Source organism: Betta splendens, chromosome 11, assembly GCF_900634795.4.
Source record: "Betta splendens chromosome 11, fBetSpl5.4, whole genome shotgun sequence".
Lineage (NCBI taxonomy): Eukaryota > Metazoa > Chordata > Actinopteri > Anabantiformes > Osphronemidae > Betta > Betta splendens.
In genome coordinates, this window is record NC_040891.2 from 6,210,158 (window position 1) to 6,233,162 (window position 23,005).

The 23,005-nt window shown below is 47.0% G+C and overlaps 3 protein-coding genes across 4 annotated transcripts in view; 2 read left to right on the forward strand and 1 right to left on the reverse strand.

Moving 5' to 3' along the window:
• The first annotated feature begins 1,406 nt into the window (after nt 1-1,406).
• zbtb8b (zinc finger and BTB domain containing 8B) lies at nt 1,407-4,551 on the forward strand. The gene is made up of 5 exons (XM_029167557.2): nt 1,407-1,540; nt 2,011-2,192; nt 2,283-3,198; nt 3,389-3,567; nt 3,673-4,551. The coding sequence occupies exons 2-5, from the start codon at nt 2,019-2,021 to the stop codon at nt 3,991-3,993; spliced, it is 1,590 nt and encodes a 529-aa protein (XP_029023390.1). The 5' UTR covers nt 1,407-1,540; nt 2,011-2,018; the 3' UTR covers nt 3,994-4,551.
• Nucleotides 4,552-6,239: 1,688 nt separating this feature from the next.
• Nucleotides 6,240-8,889, forward strand: LOC114865987 (tissue alpha-L-fucosidase-like). The gene is made up of 8 exons (XM_029167558.2): nt 6,240-6,712; nt 6,806-6,940; nt 7,096-7,233; nt 7,349-7,454; nt 7,534-7,734; nt 7,821-8,011; nt 8,128-8,227; nt 8,466-8,889. Exons 1-8 carry the CDS (start codon nt 6,369-6,371, stop codon nt 8,598-8,600), a joined length of 1,350 nt encoding a protein of 449 aa, XP_029023391.1. The 5' UTR covers nt 6,240-6,368; the 3' UTR covers nt 8,601-8,889.
• Nucleotides 8,890-9,333: 444 nt separating this feature from the next.
• The window catches only part of dlgap3 (discs, large (Drosophila) homolog-associated protein 3), an 80,498-nt gene continuing 66,826 nt past the window's right edge, over nt 9,334-23,005 (reverse strand). The window contains exons 4-13 of one of the 2 annotated variants that reach the window (XM_029167556.3): nt 19,979-20,187; nt 19,723-19,825; nt 19,422-19,638; nt 17,896-18,413; nt 17,700-17,794; nt 16,608-16,827; nt 16,241-16,535; nt 16,057-16,148; nt 15,829-15,975; nt 9,334-15,214 (exon numbers count right to left, since the gene is read on the reverse strand). In XM_029167556.3, coding sequence (XP_029023389.1) covers nt 14,900-15,214; nt 15,829-15,975; nt 16,057-16,148; nt 16,241-16,535; nt 16,608-16,827; nt 17,700-17,794; nt 17,896-18,413; nt 19,422-19,638; nt 19,723-19,825; nt 19,979-20,187 — 2,211 coding nt within the window. In that variant the 3' untranslated portion in view covers nt 9,334-14,899. Of the gene's footprint in view, nt 15,215-15,828; nt 15,976-16,056; nt 16,149-16,240; nt 16,536-16,607; nt 16,828-17,699; nt 17,795-17,895; nt 18,432-19,421; nt 19,639-19,722; nt 19,826-19,978; nt 20,188-23,005 lie in introns of both variants that reach the window. The other variant, XM_029167555.3, reaches the window with a different exon arrangement.

Consider the following 23,005-nt stretch of genomic DNA (forward strand, 5'->3'; position numbering starts at 1 on the left):
AAATATTATTTGCTCCTAAGGGGTTTTTGGGTGTAAACCGGCATTAAACTGCCACACATATAGGGCAGTATTGCAGGATTGCTCGGCTCTGAAAGGTTTGTGGAAAGGGAGTTTCCTGTCGTACGTCAACAGATGACCAAAACAAAGGTCCTGTGTTTCCCTGAGTCAGAGCGAGAGGAAGGTCAGGAACCAGCGCCACCTCGGAGTTCAGCTCGTCTCCGCTTTGTGATGGGACGGGCTCGTGCGAGGGTTGGGCAGCTGGGTCAACTGACGGCTGACTGGCCTTGGGCCGGACACACTGCTCCACCAGGTCAAGTTTACAAGTCGAGTCAAACCCTGCTGGTTTATTCTAGTTTATATTTAGTGCTCATACACATGAATAGAGATTTTATGAGGTGCCATAAATTTCATTTTACAAAGAGGGTGAGTATGGAAGCTCATGTACGCCTACCCTGTGGTTTCTCCAGGCCACCACGAAGCCTTTGTATTCGCCGTGTTTGCCATGGGAAAATATCTGAAACAAATAAGTTGCCTGGTCGGCACCAATCAGTGTAAAAACACTTCTAAAGGCTGTGGATTGTGCTGAGAGGGTGTGGCACAAAACTAAAGGAACTACTTGTTTACTCTGGCTACGTCCAAAAATAAAAAAAGGAACTATTTTCTCCCCGAAGTGAAAGGCAAATAAACAAGCGTTGTTGAGCAGACAATGGCACAAGCTGCCCGTGACTGTGCGGCCGCACGTTGGACTTGTTGTGAGAAAGAGTGAGATACTTCGAGGCTTTGGGGAAGTCAGATTTGACTCAAACTTCACAGAAATAAAAGCGAGTGAAGATTTTTCGATATAGGTTTTGCAGCTTCATACTAAGTGACAACCACTCCAGGGAACGAGAGAAGAATATATGAATAAGGATGCCTTTACCCTAAATTGCACCTCACAACAGCAATAGGACAGAAAACAGAGAGAAACCATACATTGCAATGCAATTCACTTGATAAGTGTCTATAAGATGCAAAACATCTTGCTTGGCGTCACCTCTGGATCTCATGCTACCTGGTCCTGCTATTTCTGAGCATTGTCATAAAAGCATCTTAATTTTCTATTAGCTATATAGCTTATAGAGCTAAGCTCTATAAGGTTCTATAAGCATATCACCATATGCCATAGAATTAAGGAATGTTATCAATGCTGCTACTACATTTTAAGTTTTTAGCAGGACTAGATTTCAGAGGAAATGTTGAACTTTTTATATCATTCATAAATTATGCAATTTACAAAGCTATACATGAACAACTAAATGGAAATTGAAAATGATTATTTTACACAATTTCCAATTTTCACGCATTTCTCTTCGTTTATAATTTTACCACGGTCATTGTGGTTCCGCCTCCCTCGGTCGCTGATTGGATAAACGGGGAACGTCACCGGTTGCCTATAGCGGAAGTTGTTCACTGGGTATGGGACAATGAACCTAAACAGCGCAAATCTGTAGTATCGGGCTACTATTAAGGTTTTGCGAGGTTCAAACGTCTGAATATAAAGGTATGGCGATTATATTTGTAGCTTTTAATATTTGATAGTGCGTCAGCCTGATTTATAAATTGCGTTCGTTATCGTTAGTCAGAGTTGTAACAGTCAGTTATCAACTTGCTACTCTGTGCTAGTAGCATTATGCTAGCTAGGTTGTAGGAAAACATGGAGCAGAGCCTGACAAACCTGAATGATTGTTTGTAGCTCCAGCAGCGTCGTCTTATGGTGCGTGTAATTTGCCGTTAACGCTAGACATGTAGTGCTTAATAGTTGACTCACTGATGAACACACAGTTCCCTCGGAGATGTATAATTTGACTTAGGATGATATTCATTGTTAGTACGGACAATATGAATTATTATATACTTTATTTTTCAGTTAAGACATTGATCATTCCATCTTATGTTGCATGTTTGTGTGTGTAGTTATTGTGTATGTGTAAAACTGCAAAACCAAATCACTCTCTTCTCTTCTACCAACAGGTGTGACCATGGAAGTGCCTTGCTACTTGCCCAAACTGCTGTTTGAGCTCAATGAGCAACGTAAGCGTGACTTCTTCTGCGACTGTAGCATCCTTGTCGAGGGCCGTGTCTTCAAGGCTCATCGTAATGTATTATTTGCTGGGAGTGGCTACTTTCGGGCTCTGCTGGTGCACTACCTGCAGGTGAGAGTAACTGAACTGATGTTTCCAGTGTCTTTATATTATCTTGTTGTTGATGCCTTAAATTGTTCAAATCTTGTATTTACTTTGCAGGATAGTGGGCAACGTTACAGCACAGCATCTTTGGACATTGTAACAGCTGATGCTTTCTCGATTATCCTCGACTTCCTCTATTCTGGCCGCTTGGGACTTAACAGGAGCAATGTCATTGAGGTGATGTCAGCAGCCAGCTACCTGCAGATGACTGACCTGGTGAACTTTTGTAAAAACTACATACGCTCCTCTCTAGAAATATGCAGCAAAGAGAAGGAGAGGAGTGCAGAGAAGGAGGACCAGGCCCAAGATGGAGGTATGGGTCCAGCAGACAGTGGTACTCCTGCTGCAGCGATGTCCAGTGGTGCAAGTGCTACCAAGCCTCACTCACAGTTTGCAGAGGCAGACAGAGGATCTGGGTTAGGTTCAGAAAGTGTGACCTCAGCTAGAACCCCCCTATCTATCCCAACCGCCACCCCTCCAGGGACCAGCAGGGATATGGACAGTGACTACCATTCCAGGGAGGAGTTTCCATCCAGAAGTGAAAGACAGAAGGGACACATGGATCAGACTAACCTGTCATCATCCTCATCTACTGCTTTGACCCCAGAGTTGGTTAACCCTAAAATAGAGTATGACCCTGATGAGGAGCTAATGGAGTCCCCTGAAACTAAAGAACTGGCTACATATCCTGGGCCCACTATGCACAATCCTCATCATAACAGGCTACTTCCCCCAAGTCCCTCTCACTCTAATGAGCGCTCCTCCCTGGGCTATGGCCCTTCATTTAATGCAAGGCAGCTAATGGAGATGCTAGCCAGAGGTGAAGGCCCCAGTTCTCTTGGAGACAGAATGGGGCAGCGTTTTACTCAAGGACTCAGTAGCAGCACAGGAGGAGGCCGACTGGACGAAGGTTTGGGGTTTGTGGGGTCATCTATCATGGAGATCCAGTCTGATTGGCTTGGAGAGGACACAGGTAATTAGAAGCTTCAACTAAAGGTTGTTAAATTTTTCTTGGTTAACATATTTATTACCTTTTTTTAAGTTAAAAAAAAAGAGAATGATTGTGATGATAGTGAGTAAAGTGTAAACCAGAGAAGGAAGATTCTACACTATTTGCCCCTATTCTGGTAGACTTGAACTCTGGTCTCTCTCTCCCCCTGCAGGTGATGGTTTAGTAGTGCCAGTGAAGCTCCATAAGTGTCCGTTCTGCCCATACACTGCCAAGCAGAAAGGCATCATGAAGAGACACATCCGCTGTCACACAGGAGAGAGACCCTTCCCCTGTCCAATGTGCGGCAAGAGGTTCACACGGCAGGAACATCTTCGCAGTCATGCGCTTAGTGTAAGAATTCTGACTAAACTGCAAGCACCTAAATGTAATTGTTTTGTTTCAGCTAATGACTCCAATGCTTCTGTGTGTGTTTTTGACTATTTAAACCATCCACAGGTCCACAGGCACTACTGGCCAGTGTCTTGTAAAAGCTGCAGGCGAACCTTCACTGGCGCCAGTGTTTCGCCCGGACTAAGACGCTTTGGTATCTGCGAGAGCTGTAATTGTGTGACCACCACTCATGATGACTCTGCCCCTGTTCACCCTGCCAGCCAGCAGGAACCCATGGAACGGGCGGACGGAGGCACGGACTGGTCCAGTTTTATGGACGATGTCGATGAGGTGGAGGTTGGCAGAGTAGAAGACTTGGTGGAGAAACAGATGCTCGAAAGGCAGCTGGCTGTCTGCACTGATGTAGATCATGCTCTGAAGTTGTAGCCTATGGTATCATTCCTTCATCTGTAATTGATGTTAAATTATTGCTGTATTCTGACATTATTTATTGACTCATTTGTAGCCAGTAACTTTGTTTCAGACTAAGATACTATGCTACAGTAATTTGCCTAAATGCAAATAGTTTTATTGTTTTCACAGAAATGATATGGTGTTTTTTCTGTACATGGTTTGATGAAATCCACACTCCTCTGTATGTTCTGTGTATTTTGACCTTTTGCACATAACTCAAAGTAGCTTCCTACATGTTTTGATACAATTTGAGATGGAAGTTCCCATATAAGCTTATAATATTGTTCCAATGAATGTGCAGTGTATCTGTTCTTCATCTCATGTCCACATATTCCAGCAGCTTTCCAGTGAAAAGGTTTATTTATCACATATTCATTTCTCTGAGTGTCCTCTAGTGATCAAGCACCTACTAGAGAAGATTTGCTCAGTAAATCCAGTGCAGCTGTGAAAAGGCAGTGTCTTGTTTGGTGTAATAATCACACTGTATATGACGTACGATTACTCATCATAATAAAAATGCCTCACATCTGATACTAGTCAGAATGTTAAATCACAAGCTATTCAGTATAGTAGTGTTTTAGATGTGGCAGTTTAAATTGTATCTGCCACAAGTGTGGTGTAATATCAGTAGCTGTGTAAAAGAAGACATCAAGACTCAAACTGAGGAGGGCGACAATAAGCACACGTGTGGCAAAAAACCACAGAAGAAGAAGACATTTTATTTTTACGACTTTCTTTTGTTTGCAGCAGAAAGCCAATATCTGCGGTGACATCACGTCCCTCAGGCAGCGTCTCGGCCGGAGTGACCCCGCGACACATGGGCAAGTCCAGGGATTTAAGCGAGTTCGAGCGGGGGATGATCGTCGGGGCCAGAAACGCCGGCTGCAGCATCTCGGAGACCGTGCGGCGCCTCGGGTTCTCGAAGACCGCGGTGTCCCGCGTCTACAGGGAATGGTGCGAGAAGCAGAAGACCTCCAGCCACCGGGGGTCCTGCGGGAGGAAACGCCTGGTGGACGAGACCGGCGAGAGGCGGCTGGAGATGATGGTGGAGGCGAACAACCAGGCGACGAGCGTGCAGATCCAGGCTCTGTACAACAGCTGCGCGCAGGAGAAGCCCATCTCACTGACGACCACCCGGCGGACCCTGAAGCGGCTGGGCTACGGCCGCAGGGCTCAGCGGCAGGATCCCTTCGTCCTGGCCGGACTGGAGGCTCTGGCCGCGTACGCGTCGTGCCCGGGACAGGTTGACGCTTCCGCGGAAATCGTGGGCAGGACTGAGGAGAGCCAGTCGTCTGGAGACGCTGTGTGCGAGAACGAGAACCACCCGGATCCGTCGGTGTAGGGGACGGGCTGGATCTTTGATTGGCCCCTGATGGCACGCTGTTACGTCCAAAGCCCACGGAACTGTGTAACTGCAGACAAATACAGTCGAAGGAAACTGATACATGTGGAAGTAAATCTACATGTAGTTAAATAAAGCAGGCTTCACCATCTATTGCCACAGCACAAGGCTGTTCCAAGATGTTTATGAAGAGCTTGTATAGTCAACTTTAAGTATATATTATATGCATATTAGTCAGTATAAAAATAAATAATTTATGTTAATTTTATTAGCTTTGGGGGGATTCCCAATACTAAAATGTCGAAAGCTTATTCAAAGAGCCAGAACATCTTAGAATAAATGAAATGGAAAAATAAGTGTGTTATGAATATGTTTTTACATTTATTATACACATTTGATATTGCATAGGGGAAGAACACTGGAAGAGTCCCAACCTCTGATAAACAGACTATATAAGGGCTGTTTACAGACTCAGATGCACCTTATGTTCAGTTGGAAACTGGGTGTCAGTTTTTAGCTTGGGTTCGCTGGATAGCTCAATCGGTAAAGTCACAGGACTTGCATGCGGGGGGTTCCCGGTTCGAATCCCCGTTAGGGCGAATAGGCATCCAGTGTGGGTCCTTGGGCAAGACCCTTCAAGCTACCGCCTACCTCATATCATGAGAGACAATGAACCACATTATATATATATATATATATATATATATATAGCCATTAAAGACTGCATTAACCGACGCATGTTATTCAGCACATGCACGTGGACAGAATGTCCTCACAATAAAAGTTTTGAATACGACACAAAAGGCCTTAGATGCAGTAGCTCGTCCTGGGACGCGAGGGGGCGCTGTCGATCCTCGGCGCTGCACCCCTGCCTTCAAACGAAGAAGAAGATGATTCACGTGATTACGATCATGTGATTGAAAGCGCAGGATCATAATAAAACGTCCAGGAATGTGAAGCAAAGTTACAAGTGGAGCGTTGCTGTTAACAGTTAACAGGCGCTAACATGATGCTAGCGCCATTTCTCATTCTTGCCGCTGTGGTTGCGGGCACGGCGGCTCGGTACACCGCCGACTGGACCAGCCTGGACGCTAGACCGCTTCCTTCTTGGTACGACGAGGCCAAATTAGGGATATTCATCCACTGGGGCGTGTTCTCCGTCCCTGGGTTCGGCAGTGAGTGGTTCTGGTGGCACTGGCAGGGTCAGCAGCCTCCGGACCCAAAGTGCGTGGACTACATGAGGAAGAACTACCCGCCTGGGTTCAGCTACCCGGAGTTCGCGCCGCAGTTTCACGCTCAGCTCTTCGACCCGGATGAGTGGGCGGACATATTTAAAGCGTCTGGTGCACAGTGAGTTCACTGATAAAAGCAAAATCTACTCCTCTGCTGTTTTATGGCCTAGCGTCCAAACGTAATGTTACGTTATTCCATGCTAAATTGCAGGTATGTCGTCCTGACGGCCAAACACCACGAGGGCTTCACCAACTGGCAGTCCCCCAATTCCTGGAACTGGAATTCCGTTGACAACGGACCTCACAGGGATCTGGTGGGAGACCTGGGAGAGGCCGTGCGCAAAAGGTGGATGAAGGCATTATTTAGGAATCTTTGCAGTAATAGGTCAAGTTACCAGTAATTCCTGATACTGATACTTGCACTAATGCAGATCATGGTGAGCCTCGGCGTTTATGTGTTAAATCTGCTTAATGTTAAAGTTTATAATTTCCCTGATTCAGATCATTGCACTATGGACTCTACAACTCCTTGTATGAGTGGTTCCACCCCCTCTACCTGAACGACAAGAAGAACGGATTTAAAACACAAGACTTTGTGATGCATAAACTGCTGCCGGAGATTTATAACATGGTCGTAAGGTCTGTACCTCAATCACTACATCAGCTGACTGAACACAATTGTCCTGTCAAGGAGAGATACAGCGGCATGTGACTCCATAAGGTATATGAAGTATCTCTGAAACACCGGTTTCAGGTACAAACCGGAGGTTATCTGGTCTGATGGCGACTGGGAGGCACCGGACACTTACTGGAATTCCACTGAGCTACTGGCCTGGCTTTACAATGACAGTCCTGTACGGGTGAGTGTTCGACTTCTAACTGCGCACCTCAACAAGGAGGAGCTTCAGCGTACAATCCGTCCACTCTCTGTTCTGGTAGGACACCGTGGTGACCAATGACCGATGGGGAGCTGGATGTGCCTGCAAACATGGCGGCTACTACAACTGTGAAGACAAGTACACCCCAGGCCAGCTGCCCAAGCACAAGTGGGAGAAGTGCACGTCTGTGGACACGCTGTCCTGGGGTTACCGTAGGAACATGAAGCTGAGCGAACTGATGTCTTTACCCAGCATCATAGGGGTGAGGCTCATGCTTTCACTGTAGAGGTGGAGCTGTGCATCATTCATTCATTGTACTGTGATCATGACTGAAGGCTTTTATTACAGGATCTGGTTCAGACTGTAGCTCTGGGTGGTAACTACCTCCTCAATGTGGGCCCCACGCCTGACGGGATGATCCCTGTAGCTTTTGAGGAGAGGCTGAGGGGTGTTGGAGCCTGGTTAAAGACCAATGGGGAGGCTATATATGCTTCTAAACCCTGGAGGGTACAGGGAGAGAACAGCACCATAACAGTGTGGTAAGATGTGATTTGTGTTTTCTGTAAGAAGGAAGTTTCAGAAAGTCAAGACAAGACAAGAGTGATCCAGTGATATCAGTGTAGATTATTGGTTAATTGTCCTTATTTTCTTCTAGGTATACTTCTAAAGGAAGCACTGTCTATGCCTTTATGACAGTCAAACCTCCCAAACACACAGTGCAGCTGTGGGAACCCAAGACGTCAGCATCCACCAAGGTAAAGAGACAGTTGACGTTCCACATTTCCATTTTACTGTCTAAGAAACATTTAAAGGAACCTTTCATATAATAACAACAGATTTAGCTTTTTCTAATAATTTATTTTGTCATGTTCAAATCTGAAAAAAAACAGTAGTGATGTAGTAGTGATTCAAAGATGATCCCCATTATTTTGGAGGATGCCTTAGATTGTGGAGACTCTAGAAGCTAAAGCAGACACTTTGTTCCTCGTCCAGGTGACTTTGCTGGGGAATCCTGGGCCTTTATCTTGGGTTCCACTCCGTCCCACTGGGGGTCTTACTGTGCAGCTGCCTGATCTGCCTGACACGCCTGCGCAGGCCTGGACACTCAAAATGGAAAATGTCAGCTGAAATGTCAACTGGCCTCAGGTTTATTTGTTTGTAAGACAACAAGATCTTCTCTGTGGTTAAAGGGATAACACTTTATATTTCAAAATAAAGGAATCAAGCACTGCTCCTAAATTATTCCTCTGTTGTTATGAGGATCAAAGCTAGCTTTGAAATCAGTCTGGTAGACTCTCTGCTTTTTATAATAGTCTTTTATAAATTTGTTTTCTGAATAATACGTTTGAAAATGCACTTTTTCTATTTTGTTACTACATGCTTTCAAATGAGTGGAATAAAATACCACGTAAGAGAACTTTTAAGTTGTAATTGCTTTTTCTTTCTTTTTTCAACTGACCTTAGTCTGTAAAATGGAAGGCCACCGCTGTGCGACTTTATATTCAGTAGCAGAATCATATTGTGAGTTTTTTTTTTTAGCTGCAATTGTTTTGAAATGTCACTCGCTGAGGGGGAGTTGAGAACAGGATACTCATGGGAGACAGTCTAGTCCCATCCTTTACCCTGACTTATTATATTTATACGGTCTGCTTATTATTTGAAATTCACAGCTGTAGAACAAGTAATAAAATGGAAATGTTCTATGTGCTTTGCAAAAACTGAATCTGGGCCACATGTATTTTAATACCTGATGGGCAAGTTGAACATTGGTGAAGTCTCTCTTTGAATACTCAACATAGATTCAACAAACCTGTTAACAAAGTCAGAAAATCACACAAAGAAGACAAAAGAAACGCCGCTCCTCTTTTAACTCGCTAAAATAGCTTTATAATAATCATTAATAGTAATAATATTAGCCATTAGAAAATGTTTTGACAACGTTGACAGTGTTACATTCTGTGTTGGGGTAAACCACGTCACAGTGTGCCATCTCTCTGGGCTTCAGAGCTATCAGACGTGCTTGTTGGGCACATCTAGACCCATAGAAGATACGAGATCCATAAATAAATGTAAAAAAAATCAGAACTACAACACAACAAAGAATCATGATTTTTCACGTTACTGTGCAACACCGTTCACTGTTGTCCAGCACTAATTCAAACTGTTCTCGTGTGTCGTGTGTCCAGTGGTGACGCTATGAAAAATTCATATCTTATATTATCTCTATTGCTATATGCTGTTTTGTAAAAGGAGAAAACAACAAAAGCAATGTTTCTATGTACAATATGCTGTCTTGGCACTGAATCAAATGGAGAGAAAACAAAGAGAACTTAAATGTGAAGCTGAGCTCAAAGACAGAAAAGCTCGCTGTGTCAAACCCGTGTGGGCGAGACGGAAGAGGAGAGGAGTGGACACAGAGATGGGGCTATAAAGGTTTTGCTACATTGCAGAGTAGAATACAGAGAGCGGAGGATCTGCATCGGGTTGATGGTATTTGTCTTTCTCTGGCACAGCTGAGAGTTCAGAGTGGGATAAAAGCACGCAGAGGAAGAAGATCTAAAGTTTGGATCGTCCCTTCAGTCCATCTGTTTGGAGCTCCCTTCCCTCAAGGTCTCTCACTCCTCACACCAGTGTCCATCATTCATCCCAGAGAAATAAAAAGTCTTCCCAGAGTTATTGTCAGTTTGCTTTTCCTTTACTCCATCTCCTTAGTAGCAGCGATTTTAAACCTTCCATCAAAGAATAAACTACAATTTTTTGTTATTGTACACAAGACTCTCCTTTGAATACAGAACAATGTTTACCCATAGCTAATAATCGACAACACCATTAATAATAATGAGCGTGATGGCAACATTTAATCATTTTAATGTCAATAATCATACTAATAATAATTATATTGTAATAACAATATATGTAGTATTTAGAGGAGCAGTGTCCGTTGGCAACATGTATGAACAGTTCTGTAAACATGAGCGTGACAGGGTATGATAGTTTCTGCTAATTACATAGTAATTGCTCCGTTGTCTCTGATCCACATGAGTTACCTGTGTGTTTACTGTAAAGCGACATTACAGTGTTAATACACACACACACACACACACACACACACACACACACACACACACACACACACACACACACACACACACACACACATAAAAACACAATTGCACCTCAGTGTTAAAGGCACATTGGAGTTTCAGTTTAACATCGTCTTGGTTCTGAGCTGCTCTGGAGGTAAAGGGAACCACAACGGCTCTGAGGAAAACCAAACGTAAGCACATCTGGTACAACGTCAACAGATTAAAATGAGGGTTTACTGTCAGTGGCGGTTGGTTTAAACCAACCTTTCCTCTGGGGAAACCACAGCTTTTATTTTGTGGAAATAACAATTTGAGAGACTGGCGAACCGCAGACCTGAGTTTCTGTGTGGCGTTGGGTTTAGGGGAGAGAGGCACTTTGTTCAGAGTTACAGTAGAGAAAGATTGTGTTTTTGTTGAGGTTCAGAGCTGATGCCGTCTGTGATGTGACCGTGGGATGGACCTGTTTCAAGTCAGCCCACAATCTTTCCCTGACCTTAACGCAACTCTGCGAGTGCCTGAATGCAAACTTAACAGTTAAAATAAGACTGGAGTCTGGATTGAACTGCAAAATTGAATAGTTCACTTGAAAAGAAACAGGATGTTATGCTGTAGATAGACAAGATCGATGGAAGGCATTGCATCGGCGTCACCTCAGAATTACTGAATTAAGCAGTTTGGATAATAGATCCTAGTAATAGTAGATATGGTATATTTGGATGATCACAAATGCACCGTCTGTGTCTGATATGTTAAATAACTGTATTTTCCATTGCTGTAAACATCTGTTATATAAATATTAGATCAGGAAAATAATTTTGAGAAAAGACCTATTTCAGAACATGATTCAAAGCCGTCATGTTTCTACAAATGCCAATAATTGCTGGTAAATTGCTGGGATGACGAGCCGACTTTCCCTCCAGAGCAGCTCTGCCTCTGAGAAACGTCAAACTAAAACTCAAATCTGCTGCTACAACATCCCACTTGCACCACTTCGTTCCAGATGAGCTTCACACACATCGGCTACAGTCACCCCCGCATGCGTCCCTCCAGTCTCAGTAAATGGCTACTGGACAACATGGGCTCGAACAGCGTCCCGCCCCTTTGTTCTGAGAATATGGTCAACATCCCTGGGGGGCGGCTGCAGGGCCGCTCCGGCTCCAGCCCTGGAGGCTCAGGGTCTGTTGGTTTCGCGGTGCTAGAGAATCTCCTGAGGACAGAGGCCTGGGTCAGGGTTGGAGACACTGCTGCTAGAAACTGAGGTACTCAGAGGTGACTTATCCGTCCGGCACGGCCCCTTGTTGCACTTTTAGAAAGAGGTGAAAGGGTTCCAATAGTAGTCTGTCTGGTGTTGGATCGTGTCTGCAATGACTGCTTAACACAACTGGTTGCTAGTTTGAGCGGAGGCCTCCGTGTTATACTGCGGCGGATGCTTTGAGGAACAGATGGATGGAGGAAACACGGAACAAAAGCTATGGAAATCACAACCACCACAAGTGTGTTTACAAAGGACCTGTTGCAAGGCAAGGTGGCTGGCTAACACCTCAGCTTGTGATTACAGTTACAGAGGAGAAAGTCAGTGAGAGTCCAAGAAAAGTAGTAGTTGCTACGTTTGAAAAGGATCCAACAAAGCCTCTTAAAGCCCCGGCGTCTCCCTCAAGGGCGTCCCGTCTTGGAAAGACCTCGCCATCCCTCCGTGTGTACATTTTGAGGACTGTGAGGGTGGAGTCAAGAGTCCTTCACAGTGCAGTAACAGTATAAAAGCAGGTCGTTGTGCTTTGTTCGATGAGGACCGTGTCAAACGCTGCTGAGATGCCGTCAAGTTTGAGGGTAGGAGACGAGAGGATAAAAGGCTGCTCTGCAACCCACATGCTGCAAGTGAATTCAACTCTCAGCCCTTTATGTTTTTATTATTATTATTTTTTTTGCCTCCGCCAGGCCAGCTTGTGTAACGCTGAGGCCGTCGAATCGATCCGTCGAGCGTCAAATCAGAAAGCTGATTGTTGCTTCAAGGTCTCCGGTTGCCGCTGTCCTTCCCAAGTTTATAATACACAAAGACGTGACGCGTTGAAATAGCCGCATCCAAAAAAATCCCTTCAGTTATTTTCAAACTCAAAAAAAAAGTTTATAAGCTACAAAATTAGCTTTTTTCCTTTTATCTAAAATGAAATTCTGCCAGACATTTCAAAAGGAGGTCGCATGCAGTGTGAAGAAGAACAAAATCTGCCAACCTTGTATGTGTATTGCAAGTGAGATGAGGGAGACGAAGGATTGCATGTCAATACAATAAAACATTTTCTTTAACAATATTCTCTGCAGATTTGATAGGTTTCTATTTACACATCTGTCTCTCGCTATATATATTTATACGTACTGTAAACTGTGTTCAAAGGAAACCTCCACATATAGCTGGTTAGGCACATGTAGTTGGTTCTAAGAGGAAATACAAATCAGGGATACAGTAGTATACGTTGTTAGAACCACAGAACAATATACAGTAGGCCTAAGGAGGATCGTACTTGGCAATTACCACACTTGCCAGTTGTACCCTGTGAACCCGACCCAGCATTCACAAACTGAAGATAATGACCATTTGAACACGTTTTTCATATGTACTGAGTCTGGATATGCTCACACAGCTGTAGTATCACACAAGGCTAGAATCTATCATAATAATACTGTAGTATTTCACATTTGATATATGCTTCTGTAATTGTACTCAAGTATCCACTAACCTAGAAACGTAGATTATACTATAAAATATACATCTCCCATTAAAATATCCCATTTAAACAACATGTTCCATCCAAAGGTTAGAAAAGAAATGAAGGTCATGCTTAAAGATTCAAATATCTGGTGATTTTTCTTGTCTTTCAAATGGCTAGTTTGGACGTTTTAGTGTTGCCGGGGCTCCGACGCGCGGCCCTTCACGTTCACGCCACGCGCGCCCAAACGAGCTCGTGCACCGCATCCGTACAAAAGACTTCAACACCAAATCTGTGAATGAGACACTTCTTCAAATTGTTCAGTGAAAACATCAGGCTGTGTCATTTCGGTAGGTTGAAGGTAAAAGGAACAAACAGTGCAACGAACATACAGTCTGGTTTCTCTCACAGCTCAAATATCTACTTGTTTGATTTCTATTATTTCACACAGCGACGTCCTCTCTTTGATGACTCTTTGGAAAGGGTTGTGGGGGGGCGGGGGTGGATGACTCCTTTTGTTTCATCGCAGAAACGCTGCATCATCTCTTTAGCAGCGTGTCACACTGAGAGGACTGCACTTCAAGTTAGGCGAGTGAACTCTGCCGAAGATCGGGCAGCTTTTTAGGTTTTTAATGATGCAGAAAAATCACGGGAAAGTTCAATCAAGTGATATTTAAAAGGAGGTTGTGGGTCGGGGGGAAGATGAAGAGAATGAAGAAGCTGATTCCTTCGTGAGCGTTTCGTCAGGGTGTCTCCGAACCCCTGAGCTCTCTGCAGGCCACCGGTGACGGGGTTCTCCCCAGACCACTTGGTGGAGCTGCAGTCTCACAGTGAAAAGAGGAGTCTCCTCAGCGAGGTCCCGAAAAGCCTTTAAAGGCAGCTCCCCCGAAGCCGCTCACTAACCCCACCGAGCGTGTCTCTACCGGTCAGGGCTGCGGTGCTACACTCGAGTGGCGACACTATGTACAGACAGCATTCGCACATTCAGACAGCCGGGTTGGACGTGCTAGGCGTGTAGAACGGAGGGGAGAGAGGCGCGAGGCGTTTTCCATCAGCCGGCCGAGCGCCTGGGTGGACAGATGGTGAAAGGTGCCAGCTGTAGTTGATGTTCTTTGGGCATTGCCAGCCATGTGACTTTAAGGGCATTTAAAGTGATGGCGAGATTCATCCAGGAACTCATGGACACTCCTTGTGATTCAGGCGGTGAGTCCACTGCAAATGGCATCACGGATCCATAGCGGGGGATTCTGTCAGGTTTTGCGCCTGTAAAGCCCTTTATTTTGAGTGATAACGAAGTGCTGGGTGAACACGCACAGGCATGCTACTACTGCGTGAACCTCTGCCGACTGCTGTCGTATCAAAAAATCTGTTTGCTATAAGCCAAAATTAAAAAAAAAAAAGAATATCAGTTACTGTACTTCAAACTGTGTGTAACTCAAATCAGCCGAGCTCCCATTTGGAGTCTAGGCGTCCGTGTCGATATCGTTTCTAAATTTCAAGACACTAAAATGGCTTTCATTGCTTGTTTAATGAGCAAACGAACTGAATTCGCAGCAGCGGAGAGTGATTGGATGGGATGACGACGGAGTGGCAGCAGGAAACACAGGTCCGCTCCTCGAGGAGGTGGGCGGAGTTCAGTTCAGAGTCGAGTCTGGGCTTCGGGGATGTAAATCTCGATGCTGTCCGCGCTCTCTGTGGCTGAGTTCTGCCTGAAGGAAGCGGTTCTCTTAGTCTGTAGCAGCCTCCTCCTGGCTTCCGTCCTCTGGCGGTCGCCGAGGTCCAGCGACTTTTCCCGGATGGGCAGCGTGTGGCCTCCGAGACGGGGCACCACCAGGCCCCCCGGCCCACCTCCGCCACACCCGGGGCCCCCATCGCCGACGCTATCGGCCCGGAGGCCGCCGCTCACCCCGCCTGCTGGCTTCTTTGGTAAGGGAGGAGGAAGCTTCTTATCCTCCTGGCCCCGTGATAGTGACACGTAGATATAAGATGTGAACAGACAGTGGATTCGTCGTGTCGGGTGGTTAAAATTAATGCGTTTGTATGGGATCCCATGCAAAAGGAGAGATATTAAGAAAAACATAGATGATGGGAAACCAAAGGGGCAAAGCCGACAAGGAGGAGGGTCAAGTGAGGAGCGATTGTGGACAAGGGAATTATGAAATAAATAAATCACCGACACGTCAGCATGCGTTGGCATCGAGTGGCGTAAAAAAGGAAATGAAATGGGAGAACGGAAGGTAAACGAAGAAAAGAAAAAGAAGAAAAGAGAAACAACGGTTAGCTCGTTATCTAGAATAAAGGAAAATAATCAGTGAGTAGTGTAACTGTCAAGTACAATACGAAACAGTGAGAACTAGTCCGAGCAACTGCAAAAAATGCTTTCTAGCAATTTCTAGCAGTTTAAGAATCCCCCGTCTTGTGGGCAGCTCCGGTCCTCTTCCCGTTCTGCATTCTCACTGCCTGCACCGGCTTGGAAGGCGCCTCCGCTACTCTTCTGCACACGGCCACCTTAGCCCTGGGACAGCGCCGGAGGGGAACCAGGGTCGTCTGCACCGCCCGGCCTCTCACCTTCTTTTCAGGCGGGAGCCTCCAACCCGAGTCTTTGAGCCTCTGGAGGTCCTGAAACTTGACCCTGACGTCCTCTATGTTGAGCTGGAGCAGGTCCCAGAAAGCTGCCAGGTCCTGAGAGGTGGGCTGGGGGTAGGCTGAAGGGTCCTGGGGGACACCACGCAACACCATGAGGCCTGACATTCCCTGCCGTGCGTTTGCCGTCATGCTAAATTGTCACATACTCACCACACTCTGTTGGCAGAGGCGGAAGAACTGCTGGACTTTCTGAGACATGAGCATCTGGGCGCTGCCAACTGCGTTACGGATCAGCTCCAGAACTAGGACGATGCACAGAACACAGCCGGTTTCAGAAATTCTGAACATATTCATTATCCTTAATTAAACTTTTTCATCCTCCTCCCGGACTCACTCTCCTCCGGCAGCTCGTTCTCCTCCGCCTCTCTCTCCATGTTCTGGCACCAGCCCTCCATCCTCTCCACCTCCGTCTGCAGGAGGCGCAGGAAGAACTCGCCGTCCCTCATGCAGGGCGACGCTCGGCCCGAGTCCGGCAGGCTCCGGGGACCCTCCAGGGATGGCGTGCCGGCCCAGGCGCGCTCCGAGGCGATGGGCAGCGGGGAGTGGGAGCGCGGGGGTAAGTGTGGGTGCTGGTGGGGGCGTGGGTCTGTCGGGCAGGCCTCAGTGTTGTAGCCACTCTGAATAAAATCCTGGGAAACATTAAAGAAATCGGTTGGAACCGAGCCCTCCCTCCTTCGCCACTGTTCTCTGTGCAGACCCACCTCTCTGTAGGCCCACTGCCCCTGCGTGTGGACCGTGCGGTGGCACTCGGTGTACTGGCCGGCCGACTCGGGCTCCGACGAGTGCCTTTGGAAGCTGCAGCCGAACTGCAGGCTCTTGTCCTGCGTGGGCACGGCGATGCTGAGCCCCGGGAAGCCCTCGGGGTCCAGGTCGGCCTGCACGCTCGCCGTGACGCTGTTGGAGCGCTTGAAGCGAGCTCGCCTGCATCGGAGACACAGAGTATCAAAGCATGAATCCTGTCTGTAATGTTTTTTTTTTTTCCCAATAATGGCGTTGCTGGGACAGTCATGCTGCCGTTACAGTCATTACTAATGATACAGTAAGTCCTGCGAAATCCTTTGACATATGACGCACAACTGTGTAAATGTCACGTCTTAGTGATGAGTTGATGCTGTTATGTGTTTATAACCCTCCTCCCTCTTATCCTCCTTGGCTGTCTGATAAGGTGTGAGCAGTGACTCACACTTAGACCCTCGTTCCCTCCCGTGACGTCACACCATCGTCCCTGAGGCCGCTGGGGCCATTGTTAACAGGTGCGTGACCACATACGGCTGGAGGCTTCAGAGGATGCGATGCCTGCATTCAGGCGTGGAAATCTGACCCGTGAGTGATGCTGGATATAATTAGGAGAAGGGCTGCATCACGTGTGAAAGTCATGTCGAGTGTATGATTGGTTGTTGTCATGGTTACAGCCGCTAATGACGAAAAAACAAGGCATTCTTGGAACAAAGTGTTACCGGGTTCAAGCTGTGATGTCTGATGAAATGTTAAATAAAATAATAGGATCTCGCCTAGAAATCAACCATAGGTGGCTGCACCGTCGGGCGCCAGGGGAGACGAACGCTTTTTTTTCAAATTACGTATTAAAATTATTCACATAAATTACACTTCCAAGACCAAAAGCTCCTGATGAAGCCACACATTTAGGGTCAAAGTTGGATGAGCGAGTAAACAAATACCGATAAACAAGTGCAGGTTTGTGTTCATAATTAAGCAAACGCAAATGTCAGGCAAAACAAACACCAAGTTGGGAAGGAATTTGAAAATACTTTGATTTTTAGTACTTCTGTTACCTTTTATCATCTTCCACTTGGACTCCTATTGAGTGCACCTCTGTAAGACCTTTGCCCTCCGTGTCTGAATCTGACAGAGTCTCTGAGCTGTCCACCTGCAACCGCAAAAAGTCGTGATGTCATAGACGGCTGAAACTGAAAAAATATGTATGTGGCATCAACACCACTTTCCAGGAAGTAGTCCTGCCCCTCTCACCTGCACGGCTATAGATGGCCGCCACTTTCTCGCGCCTCGTTCCTCCTGCCCCACAGCTTTAGTCAGCACCATGCTGTTCTGAGGAAGGGAGGAGGACTTTCCCAGGCTGCCCCCCACCCTGCTGTCCCTCTCCCTGGCGGGCCTCGGCGGCCCCTCCAGGAGGCTGTCCGCGGAGCTGCTGTGTTTGGGCCGCACCCCTACTCCGGGACCCCCTCCGTACGGCACCAGCTCCCGCGAACCCCTGACCCCGTCCAGGCTCTCAGCTGAGTTACTGTGCTGCCGAGACCGCTGAGGGCCCGTTGTGGTGTAGTAGCCTCCTCTGGAGGTGCGACCCGAAGGCCCGTCGGAGCTGCCCAGGTCCACAGAGTTGCTGTGCTGCTTGGGGCGCCCGGGGCCCGGGCCGGGGGCCAGCTGTCCGCTGCCCTGGAAGTAGGCATCCTGGGTGGACTCAGTGCTGCTCTGAGCCCGCACTGAGAGCGAAGACTTGGACATGCGAGGTGGGAGTGGAGGGGGGGCACCTTTACGATAAGGAAAGACTGAAGTGTCAGAGGAACAGGAGAAAGGAAAACAGAAGCACAGTAGGCTGTTAAAAGCGAAAAGGGTTATATGTCATCAGGGAGCAGCGAGGGGGGTACTTACACAGGGGACAGACTGGAAGATGAAGGGAAAGTAGAAAAGTGATGAAATAGGGGAATAGTTGACATAAGAGGACACCAATACAGAGAGAAAGAAAACAAAAAATCAGTAAAAAAAATCAATGTCTTATAACCAAAATATGGTTGGCAGTGTTCAGTGTCAATGAAAAGCGAAGTGGAAGAGACAAACATGTTAGAAGTGACAGAAGGAAACCACCTGCTTTAACTAACGTGACTCTGCTCCTACTGTTTCCTGAGAGAATTCCACCTCCTCCTTCCCTTTGTCCCCCAACCTCACATTTCACCTCAAAAGTATGTGAACATACTCGATTTCACTCTGTGAAGCTTGTTTCATTCAAAAGCATATAGGTATGTTTGTATATACTGTATACATACATATATATATGTGTTATATGTGTATATGCATTGGAGTTCATGGTTGACATGTGAGATACTTCACAAAGGCTCTCGAGATCCCAGGGGATTGGCTTGTCTGAGGAAATCTGAGGCACTTGAAACGTGGTGGTACTTGAAATGCTTTACTGCGTGTGAGGCTTCTTTTTCTTTTTCTTCAGCGGAAAAACAAACACGTTTAAAACTAACAGTGATGGAGAACGAGCGGGAGCAAATGAGACGCAGACAGAAGGAAGCAGCTGGAGACAGTGAGCTATCATCATAATCATAAGCGTTCCAGTACCTATTACTGAGGCTGAGAACACACAAGGAGGCTGATGGGAGTGGTGTGATGCAGAGAGACGAGTGGGACGATAAAGAACAAAGCCCATCTACATACAGAGAACAAAGGCCTCTGCACATATACAAACATCCACTTTGCCCACTTCCTACCCTCCCACGTAGCCACACATCCTCCTGGGACCTCACGCCACTCACCGGCGCCGCTCTTGATGCTTCCCTGGGGACCGGACATGGAGAAGACGGACAGGCAGTCGTCGTCCTGGGAGCAGCCGGCCTGTATGGCACGGACGTAGCTGTGGCTGCGGGTGCGGAACACGCCCGGCAGGTCCAGGGCCTCCACGGCCTGGGACTCCACCTCCCCGAACATGGTCTCGCACACCGCCTCGAACTGGCGGTTCAACGAGTCGCCCAGCTGCGCACGGACGACAGCCTCTGGTTAACACTCACATGCCCCCTGAATTTGTAGCGACGCGTCTGTGTTTGTGCCGTTTGTCACCTGGGAGCTGGTCAGGGAGCGGGTGTAGCTGCGGGAGCGGGTGTGGGTTTTAGGTGTAGTCCGGCTGTTAGGGTAGGAGTCTGTGCACTGTTTACACGAGTACCTGGATTAAATAATCAACATTATTAGAACAAAAGGGAGTTTCCAGAGTATATGTACAGTAGTTGTGTATCAGACCTAGTTTATTAAGGGAGATATGAGGATTTAAACATTGTTCTGGTGCACGTGTCTACACAATCCATTCTTGACCTCTGACCTTTGATCCATGCTGATGGCTCGCCTGAAGGCGTCCCTCTGAGCGATCAGGGTGGATTTGGGAGAGGCTTTGGGGCTGGTGTCTGAGTCAGCGCTGTCGTCGTCACCCATGGCCTTGATGTAGCTGCCGCTTCGCATCCGGCGGCACGGAATCTCCCCTGCGCTGTCACCTCCACCCCCGTATCCGCCGCCCCAGTCTTCTGAAGGAACCTGAGACACGAAGCAGCGCGTGGTCACGGGTGCTCAAGACATTAGGATGATGGACTGGGTTATGAGTAGACATGGACTGTACGACCATGTGTAGCAGACGCATGGTCTAGTTTGTTTAGTAAGACTCTATATTAATGGGTACAATGTAAATAAGTCAAACAGTAAGTATGTGTTGCACCGACTGTTAGGAAAAAGGCAATTAATCACAATGTGAATTAAATAGTTTTGAGATATTGAAGGTGTTTCCGCCACGTTTTTGGCAGCTCCTTCTCAATATCTGTTATTAAAGTCACAAATAATCAAAACAGAAATATATTTCATCACTGAAAAATATTTCACACCTCAAACAGAAGGACCATGGTGACGGGTGATTCACACATACAGTCCCGGCACACATGCGCCCAGTCTGGGAGTGGAGAGCAAACACACAGGCACAGATCGAACATGCTCATGCCCACAGCGAGAGCATTCACACACACAAAGGCACATATATATGCATACGCAGGAGATAATGTTAGAGAAAGAGCGATAGGGACAAAGGGACTTACAGAGAGAGAGAAACTCTGACAGCTGGAGAAACACTGACACAGAGAAGGAAAAAGAAGCATAAGCCGGAAGCCGATAGAGCAAATAAACAAGTACACGGGACAGACAGAGGAAAGATGGTTCAGAGAGAGAGAGACCGAGCACCGAAATGGATAAAAGTGTCAGAGAGCGGGAAGATAGATGAGCACGTGAACCAACGTTAGGTGAGAAGATGATCACGGGGACAACAAATAAGGACAAACACAACACACGAGAACTGATGCGGAGCATTGAAATGCAACCAGACAAATCCACCGACAGGTTCCCACTGTGGCCTCATAGTAAAATATATGGCTCCTAAGACGAAGCCTGGATGGTTTCATTACTCAGTAAAAACCCATGACGACACTTCACACAGTGAATAAAAATGTGAAATATTCTTGGGCTTCTTCATATGAGGCAACTTTGTTAAATCTTCTAATGCTGATGAAACAGTTCAACGCCCCCCCCCCCCAAAAAAAACTGTGAGGTGCTCTAATTTGCGATTCACGAAAGGGGAAACCTGATCAATGACAGCTGGACACCAGGAAATAGTTCCTGTCTTCACTGCACTGTCTTCATTACTTGTCTTTTAGTGTTTTACAGATTCTGGTAAATTACTTTGATTTTATGAAAACAAATAAAGTGCATGTGAGGAGATAATCTAGTCCTGGGGTGGACATGGACATGGATAAACCGGTGGACATACAGATACAGATACAGATGCAGATACAGACTGCTAAAAGCCTTCAGTCTCGCTGTACGAATGGGCATATGGAGTTATTATTGTGGTGGACCACTCAGTGTGTGTGTGTGCGCGCGCGCGTCGCCATCTGATCCCATGTCTTTTCCAGAATGATGAAAGCCTTACACCATCAAAAAGGAAGCAACAGCTGCTGCTGCTGCAACGGCCCGTAGATCTTCTCGATCTTGCACACGCACACGTGACCCAGTGGAAACGCCCACGCGCACGCAGCCAGGGCCGTGGGGCCCGGCGTCCCGTTCAATGTGTGTTTTTAAGGTCGCCACTTAAAAGATGATTCAGCCTAATCTCCCGATCCCCCCGGCCTTTTACTATTGCTCTCCTCTTCCCATCCCGCTCCACTCTCGCCGCGCCCCTTGGCTACCATCACCTCTATCTCCTCTCTGTCTCTGCTCGCTTCGCTGCCGCCGCATCCCCGCTGCCTTGCTCCTCTCCTCTCTCTATCTTTGTCTGCCTCACCCTTCACTTCACGCCCGCTCCGTATTCACATCCACATCTTGCCTCATCCAATACCCACAGGCCGAGCGGCTCGGGGGATGGAGAGCGTTGGGTTCTGATGCTGCGCGTGTTCACTGGCAATGACAACTAGGGAGTCAATGAGCAATGAGCGTTCTGAACGGACTCAAGCAGTGAGCAGAGTCAGAGTCGCTCCGTGTCCAGAGGTGCGGTCGTGGTGGAACACGTCCGGGCAGCGCTGGACCTGCAGCTCCAGGAAGCTGTCCTCTCCCAACACACGGATCAATATGGCTGACTTTAGCAATAATCCCTGGCTATTCAGCACCTTACCGCCCTACACACACTACTCCCCCCACACTGCTGGAAGTGGGAAAGTTCACCTCGCGCCCCCGAGGTGTGCGAATGATGGCTGAGGCAAAGCGTTCGGGGTTTGTCCCCCGGATGCGCGGACGCACATCCCATCTCAGCGTGTCTCTTCTATCAGCAGACCTCAGCTGTGTCTAAAGGATGGGAGTTGGAAAAACACCAGGGACTCCTGCAGCTACCCGCTGTTTCCGTAGAAACAAAGCCTGCGTGGCGGCTCTACCTCAGCACAGCTGGAGCGCTTGTGTGTGCGCTCGCTCAGCTGTCGGCGCAGGTACAACACAACAGCCATTAGCTTTTCATTTTGGGGGATTCGCGCCTAAAAGGGAGATAAAGGGCAAAACGAAAGAGCGGGTGTGTTGGATTCATAGAGAGAGCGTGGTGACTGGAACTGGGAGACGAGCTAGATGTTAAATAATCTCTGTGTGGGTGAGAATCATTGTTTTGTGACTCACAGTAAAATGCCAGGACAGTCTATAGTCTCTCTACTGGAGGTAGATATTTAACCACTAAACCTTGGGCTGTTTTTGCTCTACATTCAATTTTCATTTCATGCTTTTTGACACTTTTTATGAAAAGAAAAAAAAAACAATTTATGTGCTTTAAAGTTGTTGCATTGTCTGAGTTTGTGAGAAGTGTTTTTTTACACATACAGCAGCTTTGTGTTAAATG